Source organism: Kryptolebias marmoratus, linkage group LG2 (genome assembly GCF_001649575.2).
Source record: "Kryptolebias marmoratus isolate JLee-2015 linkage group LG2, ASM164957v2, whole genome shotgun sequence".
Classification (NCBI taxonomy): Eukaryota; Metazoa; Chordata; class Actinopteri; order Cyprinodontiformes; family Rivulidae; genus Kryptolebias; species Kryptolebias marmoratus.
The window spans coordinates 2823298-2832184 of NC_051431.1; the positions used below are offsets into that span (position 1 = coordinate 2823298).

General features: G+C 37.6%; 1 protein-coding gene across 2 annotated transcripts in view; it reads right to left on the reverse strand.

Annotated features, from left to right (window-relative positions):
* Positions 1–603: 603 nt before the first annotated feature.
* LOC108248546 (transient receptor potential cation channel subfamily V member 1-like) overlaps positions 604–8887 on the reverse strand; it is a 15510-nt gene continuing 7226 nt past the window's right edge. For both annotated transcript variants that reach the window (XM_025010874.2, XM_025010875.2), the window contains exons 7-16: positions 8111–8287; positions 7185–7340; positions 6975–7070; positions 6750–6820; positions 2757–2922; positions 2605–2671; positions 1673–1983; positions 1409–1569; positions 1137–1219; positions 604–1049 (exon numbers count right to left, since the gene is read on the reverse strand). In XM_025010874.2, the coding sequence (XP_024866642.1) occupies positions 931–1049; positions 1137–1219; positions 1409–1569; positions 1673–1983; positions 2605–2671; positions 2757–2922; positions 6750–6820; positions 6975–7070; positions 7185–7340; positions 8111–8287 (1407 nt within the window). In that variant the 3' untranslated portion in view covers positions 604–930. The remainder of the gene's footprint in view (positions 1050–1136; positions 1220–1408; positions 1570–1672; positions 1984–2604; positions 2672–2756; positions 2923–6749; positions 6821–6974; positions 7071–7184; positions 7341–8110; positions 8288–8887) is intronic.

Consider the following 8887-nt stretch of genomic DNA (forward strand, 5'->3'; position numbering starts at 1 on the left):
AGCACAGGTTGAAGGACTGGGAGATAAAGTTAGAGATGGTTTGGACATGTGCAGAGGAGGGACAGAAGGATGTTAGAGACAAAGAGGACAGATATGGATGCAGTTAGAGAGGACATGGAGGGAGTTGGAGTGAGGACAGAGGACATAGAAGACAGAGTTAGATGGAGGAGGACACCTCGCTGTGGAGACCCCTGAAAGAAAAGAAGAAGAAGATGTTCCCACAGCAATGGATAAGTCCTGAGTTTGTTTTAAAAAACAAAAATACTCTCAGCTGTCCTCAGGTCAATTCAACACTTTCCTGAAAAAGCTGTATGTTTAAAAGGCTCACCTTACATGTAAATTACATTTTTTTTGTATTTCATAAACAATAACGCTGCAACATAATAGAAATAATCAATAATTATTAAAGTTTTGTAAGATTAACTAATATGAAACATTGATTTTAGAAAGTCTGTGTTTGGACCTGCAGGGAACAGTTTGTCTTGAATTCTGTAAAAAAAGACTCAAATTTATTTTAAAATTGAGATGAGGCTGAATGTTTTCTTTTGAAACTACAATTAAACTAAGGACATCATTTTAATTCTTCCATTTAAAACAAACTTCTGCTTGTAAAGCTGTTTTTTTAATGACTGGAAATGTCAGTTTTATAACATGTATTTACAAAATTAATCATAATCTTAAAGGATTATTTAACTGGGGAGTTTCACCTGTAGTCTGACTACTTTCACTAAATATACTTTAAAAAAGATAAAATGGACATGATGTAGAACAAAATATCAAATCCAAATAAAAAAATCTTTGGGTTAGTGTTACATAAATATGTGACCACCTCCCTTTTAGAACACTCAGTATTTATAGTTTAAAGAAACTGAAAACAAAAAAAGCTCAAAATAATGGAAAAAAAAAGCAAGAACAAAGTTCAGATTTTAACTATTTTGGGATATTTTCTTCCAACAAACTCCCATCTTTGTTGTTATGGTTTCCATTACCGTCTGGCTGATCATTTCTGAGTCTTCTATGAAAATCCTTCACAATCCCATGCAAATTCCCTGAGGATTAAATAAAGATTGAAAGTTAACTTTTAATAAAAATCCCAGATCAGAGCAACAGGAAACAGTGGTGGGAGTGAAACTTACGTTTCTGGACAGTCTTTACAGGGTTTTCTTTGAGCTGCTTGCGAAGACCTGACTTCCATTTCTTCCAGTCCTTTTCAATCACTCTGAAGTCAAAGAAAACATAAATAACTTTGACATAATTTAAGTTTTTTTTGTTTTAGTAGACACATTGATCATCTGATTCATTTTAATTTAAGGCTGTAAGGCAGCAACACAGACAAAATGCTAAAAGAGGTAAAAAAATTTACAAGACCTTCCAGATTTAAGACTGGACCCATTCAGTAATGGTTTACCTGAAAAAGCTAGGATCCTTATTCTTATCTTCATTCTTTTTCTTTCCTTTATTATTTTTATCCTTTTCTTTATCTTCATCCTTTTTCAATATGCTGAAATTCAGCTTACGTCTCAGCTGCATTGGTAGAGACCGCTCCATGTCCAAAACTGCGAAGGCTCTCTGAGCATATGATCAAAATGGTTTGTTTGAGTGTTTCAGGGATGACAGATATTTGTTTGTTAAACCTATTAAACCATTGTTTCCAGATGTTAGATGTTCTTACCTGCAGGTACCAGATGTTTTCACTTTGTTCAGTAGTATTTTCGACTGTATTTCCCATCAGAGCTATGAGCATGTTGAGCATCAGGATGTAAGTGAGCACTATGTATCCAACAAGCAGGATGTAGAAAACTTCTTTGTACTCAACATCATCAGTGAAATCCAGATTTCCCATTCCAAAAGTGAACTTGAACATTTCCACTAATGCAAAATGGAATTCACTATAACTCGGCTTTCCACACTTATCTGGTATCAGTGTCGACGTTGTGATATTTTTTTTGTCTGCAAGTCTGTCATCCATGAGAGTAACAACAGCTGGAAGATAGAAAAAATTTAAAACATTTAGTTAGAAAATTGGGTAGCACTTTATAAGATCAGACCAAAATCAGTCAAAACAAATCCGGTGCCAGTGAGGAGATGGAAACACAGGAAGCCATGGCGGACAGTGCAACAAACAGGAAATGCAAAGCAGCATTCATGCTTCACTGGTTCATTCCTTTCCATCTGCTCTGATGTCCACGTTCTTGTTTTTTCATGTCTTTTTGCTCCTCAGTTTCCTCACTGCCAATGTAAGTTTTTGTTTCTGTTTTATCTGCCACATCAGCCATTTTTTTCCTTTAGTGAATAAATTAGTTTTTCTTTCATATCATGATGAGTCTGTGTACTGGGTTCACCATGCATAAACCTAACAGAGAATGTTGGTTTTGGAAATAATTAGCCTTTATGGGTAAAACATTAATAAATGTGTTAATAAATGTGTTAATTTATAGCTTATTAAGTATGAATTATCCATAATTAATGTTGTTTTCTAGGTTAATTAATCATTTATTATTGATTAAATAAAGCTAAATAAGGTGTAGTTTTTATAAAGTGCAACCAAAAATTCAAAACTTTTGCTTAAATTTAATAATTTGTTGTTATAAATCAAAGTTTTACCAGCAGAAAATCCAAAGAGCAAGACACTGTAGATGCATAGAAATTGAAACAGGTCACCCAGGATCATCTAAAGAGAAACAAAAAACTGTAAACCAGACAACCAGTTTCTGAATGAACATCATATTCTCTGACTTGTGCCACGAAATTCTTACTCTTTGCATCATGACGTTGTATATCCCCAGCTGCTTGGATCCTCTTGCATAATACAAAGTGTTCACCCAGGCAAGAGCTAGAGACAGCACCAGGAGCCCGACATATTCCTCCCGTCCACAGAAATACAGAACTACTGCCACCAGGAGGAGGGATGCCTGCAGAAAACTACAAACATGGTGGAGAGGTAAGGAGGCGAGTCTTTTTATAGATGTCATTTACAGCAAAAATGTTGGTCAAAGCTTTTGATATTTGGAACAACCCCAAAGGTAAAGGATGGCTCTGGACCTTTTAAAACATTATAAGCAAGATTATTTATTTATTCCCATCATTTGTTACAAATATAACTAGAAGCACTGGAAGAGCGCAAACCTTCGCCAAAATCATCAAAGTTTCAAAAAAAAAGTTTATTATTTTTTAAGTAATCTTGTTAACAGACATAACCTCCTTGGTGGAGGTAACTAAAGGAAGTGTAGTTTTTATCCACTGAATGTAGAATCAAACTCACAATAACCCTTCATTTTGCACTCAAAAACCAGGTATTAGCAGGGCTTTTTGCTGGGTGGTTGAAAGTTTGAAAGTACTATCACTATTTTGTTTGTGTAAGGTCTGACACAAGGTCTCACATTGGCCACTTTGAATGCTTGGTCATGCCGTTTGGACTTTGTAATGCCCCTGCAGTCTTTCCAAATCTGGTCAATGATGTCCTGACAGACTTTCTTAACATCTTTGTGTTCATCTATTTGGATGATATTCTCATCTTCTCCAACAGTCTTGGCGAACACAAAGATCATGTCCGGATAGTTCTCCAGAGGCTGTTAGAGAACCGTTTATTCGTCAAAGCAGAAAAATGCCAATTTTCATGCCAAGTCCGCAACCTTTCTAGGTTATGTTTTTGAGGATGGGCAGGTGAGGGCCGATCTAGCCAAGGTCTGAGCCGTTGAGGAGTTGCTCATCCCAGACTCCAGAAAGCAACTTCAGTGCTTCTTAGCGTTTGCCAACTTCTACCGACACTTCATTAAGAACTATAGCCTCACAGCCGCTCTGCAGACCGCCCTGACCTCTGCCAAGAGACCCTTCCATTGGACTCCTGAAGCCAGCCAAGCATTTACTGATTTCAAGAAAAGGTTTGTGGAAGCTCCAGTACTGCCATCAGCCCAATTCACCCTTGAAGTCAATGGCTTCAATACTGGCATAGGGGCAGTTTTATCCCAAATATCTCCCATTCACTACCACCAAAATAAACTACAAAAACTAGCCCTTGAGAAATGAAGACACTGGCTTGACAGCTTTGAGCTCCCTGTCATTATTTGGACAGATCACAAAAGTCTTGCCTATTTACAGACAGCCAAACAGCTAAACCCACGCCAATATCGCTGGTCCCTCTTCTTCTTCAAAAACACTAAGCCGGATGCTGTCTCCAGACAATACACCTCCAATGATTCCACCAACACTGCAACTACCATCCTGCACCATCAGATCCCTCACCTGGGATCTGGAAAGATCCATCCAACGGGTGCTTTCTTATGAACCAGACCCAGGAGGGGGACCACCCAACCGCCAATTTGTCCCATCTTCAGTCCGCTCTTAAACTATTCAGTGGTGATACGTTCCCCTGGGCAGACTAGGGGTATGTGGAGAAGTGGGCACATTCCTCCTGGTTCTCCTGCCATCCAGGAGTTAGCCGTACTATTGGCTTGCTCCACCAGTACTTTTGGTGGCCCTCTCTTAACAGGGATGTGGCTGTTAAAATCTCCCATTGACCTCCCTTCAGTCTCTTGCAACCTCTCTCAGTTCCAAGTCGCCCTTGGTCCCACATTGTCCTTGATTTTATTCCTGGTCTGCCTACTTCCAGAAATAAGAACGTCAAAAACGGTTTTCTAAAGCCTGTCACCTCATTGCTCTTATCAAGCTCCCCTCATCTGCTGAAAGCACTAAACTCCTCTTCTGTCATGTCTTTAGACTCCATGGCATCCCTACAGAGATTGTCTCCGACTGAGGTCCTCAGTTTGTTTCACAAGTCAGGAGAGACTTCTGTTCCACCCTGGGTGCCAAAGCCTGTTTATCATCTGGTTTCCATCCATAAACCAATGGAGAGTGTGAACGCCAAAATCAAGAATTGGAAAACACCCTTTGCTGAATTTGTGCCTCAAATCCCACTTCCTGGAGCATCTACCTTCCATGGATAGAGTAGTCCCATAACTCTCACATTTCCTGAGTCTCAGGATTATCTCCGTTTGAAGCACCTTTGGGCTATCAGCCATCCCTCTTGCCTTCTACCTTCTCTGATTCAGTCATTCCTAGCTATTCCTAGCTCTCTACTTGTTGAATTATTGAACTCCTTACCTATGCTTGTCCCTCCTTTGCTGTTCAAAATCTATGACCACCCCTTCCCGGTGCCCAGACTGTTCCCCAGCCTCACCTCCAGAACGCCTAGTCTCCTGTTCAGCCTGTTGGCTCATATTCCTCAGTCTTCTTGCTGCTCCTTCAACAGCTCCCCCGCAGAGATTCAACCATGTTCATCAGCACCATCAGTCAGCTGCTCCTTCACTCTCCACCACATCTCCACCACCACATGTTCCCCGGAGAGATTACAATTTAGAGCACAAAAGTCTACACCCCTGACAGTCATTCCTCCTGCAGATCAACTAACCCTCCTCAGGATTACCTCGTCACCACTGGTTGATAAGCCATCTCCATTTCATTCTGCACAATCTCATTTCCTGCATCGGTTAATCACTTATCTTCTCCTTCAGTGCCATCCCAGACCCGAAGCCCTCCCAGTGCCGCTGGATTCTTTATGTTGCTTCTTTCCCAAAAATGCATGTTAAAACCAGCTCTTCTGTCCATAATTGCTGCCTGCTTAAGAGTAATTAGGTTAGCAATGACAGTTTGTTTGTTTGTAGGACTTTTGCCCATTATTTCTTTTTATCTTCTTCCTTTACCAGCTGCTCTTTGGGTTTTGGATTTTGTTTGTTTTTTTCTTTTAGGTTTTTTTGTATTTGGGGTTCTGGTTTTTATATTTTGTCTTTGGTTAATTTCTGCTTCTTTTATTACTGTCATTATTCACTTCTCCTCTGTAAGTCACTTGTTTACTTACCACACCCATCTCCACCTCCTCCTAGTTTGTAACATTTCCTCAGTTTACCCGCTGGTCCATTGTCACTTGTACGTGCTGTCTGGTTCCTCCCATGTCTTGCCTTGTCTTGTTGTTTTTGCCATATTTTGGATTTTTGTTACTGTTTTGTTTTGCTGCCTCGACAGCCTTTTGCTTTTGTTCTTTTATTAAAAATAAATCATTTTATTTTTCCTTCAAACCAAGATGAGTCTGCTCATTGGGTTTGCCGCTCTCTCCGTCTAAAGGCTAAAGCCGAAGTGAATTGCTGCCGTCTTCAAACAACTCTAGTCTCAATAGTTTCATAAAAATCTGTTTTATAAACATTTATTTCAGTTTTACACTACATTCTTATTCATTTAAACTTTTGTGTTGTTTCAGTTTAATTTTGTGCTGGAGCAGTAAGGTCTTACTGTAGCACTTCCAGACAGAATTTCACAATATTTCTTCTAGAATAATTATGTAATGTAAAACTGAAAGTGGTTTAAAAGTTGATCAAACAGCATTTGTGTGAAACGTGATAAAAAGTTTTGAGTTTAAAGCTGTTATAAAATGGTAGAAATTCATTTTGGAGTTTCTGACACTTGGAGTAGCTGTTAGCTCATCAGTCCAGTCAGAACTAATCTGTATTTCTACAAACTGAGGTTGTTCAAACAGCTCTCTACAACAGGTGAGGATTAATTGGTCCTAGCAATTTCAAAGAAATACACTTCAAAAGATCTGAACTATCCCTTTAAAAGGTTTTATCATTGTAGATTTGTTGATCCTCTTCTCTTTCTGACAATTTACAGAAACAAGATTTTTGATCAATAGTGTTTAAAGTATTACAATCTGCTGTGTGGGATTTTAAGGTAATAAAATGTTTAATGGTGACACTTACAACAATAATTCAACGAATCCATTGATGAGCAGACCCTTTTTGTATAAAGCATTTCTCTTGATATTTTGTATCTGTAAATTTAAAGATCAGACATATTAACACAATTACCTTTATCGTGTTTTACATTCAATCTGCATTTAGTAATCACAGGATTTATACTAAAAATTTAAAGTACAAGCATAATAATAAGATGATTTTGAACACTGTTTAGTGTGATTTTCTCACCGATTTACTGAGAAACCAGATTGCTCCCAGGACACTGATGATCTGACCAATACAATGGAAGATGTCAGATGGAGTGTTTTCGACTGCAAATGGTGGCTGGGGGACATAGAAGTGATTGTTTTTGCTTAATATAAAAACGGTAAAGGACTGTTTGTGCTTTCAAAGTTAGCAAACAGCTTCTTACATTCACCCTAACCTCTTTTGCCTTACCTGTCCATCCTTCCTATGGAAAGCCACAGAGGTGAAGATGGCCAGGTAAATTAAATAAAACACAAAATGTATCCAGAATATTATGTAAGCATAGTAGTCCCATTTATCACGAAGAAGACTGTGCAGAGGTTCGATCTGAAGCATCTGAGGACGATTCTGAAACACAAGTTCACAATTTAGATTCTACAATTAAACATTTCTATAAAAGCAAATTTAAATTTGGTATCACATTTCATTCTTCAGCAGAGAGTCTTGGGCTTTCATGAGGTGCTTTTAACTTTTGTTTAATGCAGTTTCCAAATGCCTTTAAATTATTAAAGCAAATATTTAACACTAGTTGATATAAACCTTCCTATACTGTATAAGCTGAGGAAGCAGGATCTTGTGATGGGATCATAAAAAAGTAAGAGTATATTTAACTAAAAATGTTTAATTGTACTAAACATTGTCAGTACACTTCAATTTTGAAATCTCTAAACTAATAGTATTTTTCAAGTTAAATCCTATGTTTTTGAAGATTTTTTCAAAAGGATTTTTTCAAATATCTATTATAAGCTGAACAATTGGACGATTTAAATTCTAAAGGTTTCTTTTCCTATTGTAAGCATTGACTATATTCTCTGGTTTCTAACACATTATTATTCATCTTTTTTTTCTTTCTTTTTGCTCTGGAAATGTGGACAAGCACGTTTTTGATAAATGTTTCACTGGAGCTAAAAAAATTTAAATAAAAATGTCTAAATGATAAACAAAACGTCCAATGGAAGTAATCATATGGTTTAAAACTTAACCTCACTTGAGTGTTTCTATAAACACATCCTTCATCAATGAATATCATTTAGTACACAAACCAGGAAGTAAAGTGGAAATAATTTAAACCTGCCTAGAAATAATTGTCCAGTAAAACAAAGTATTATTTTTCTAACCGGCTTTTTACTCCTGAAGAGGATTATATCCAGCACAGAATCTGTTTTAATGGTGTCAATGGAGCTGATGTCATAAAGTGAACAGTGAACAGGTCCATAAGACCATTCTGTGAACTTCCTCGACAGCAGCTTCGTCTCTTCATGCGGGAATTCCCGATTCATTATGTGCTTCAACATCTGGACAATGAGAGATCAGAAAGTAAAGAGAACAGATTATTTGGAGAACTTATAATGTATTTTTCTAACACTTTGTGGTAGGTACAAATGTTTAAACACACTCATCACAGGCATAAAACTCATTCATTTTGGGCTTTAATGATTAATTTTAAACCAATCTAAATACAGTCTCTTTTTAAAAGGAGGTGCTAAATGTTCTACAATGTCTTTTAATTTGACCGGGCCTATTCCCTTCTCATTAGCTGCCATGAACTGGAAACTGCTGGAACACTGGTGTCACTGTCCACATTGAAGCCAGTTTTACGTCAACAAAAACTGCACCAAGAAAAAAGCCCCGGCTCCAAAAGCCACATTTGTAAGCTAAACTGAAATCTTCAACTGTCCATGTGGACAAGACAAATGGCTCCTGGAGAAAAGTTTAATGGTCAGTGAGACAAAGACGGAGCTGTTTGGCCACAATGGTATGTGGTTCCATTAGTGCCAAAAATATGTTTATGTGTCTATGAAAGACGTGTATGTAGCATGCTATGTATATGTTAGGTGATATGTAAGGTGATATGTAAGGTGATATGTTAGGTGTATATGTTAGGTGTATATGTA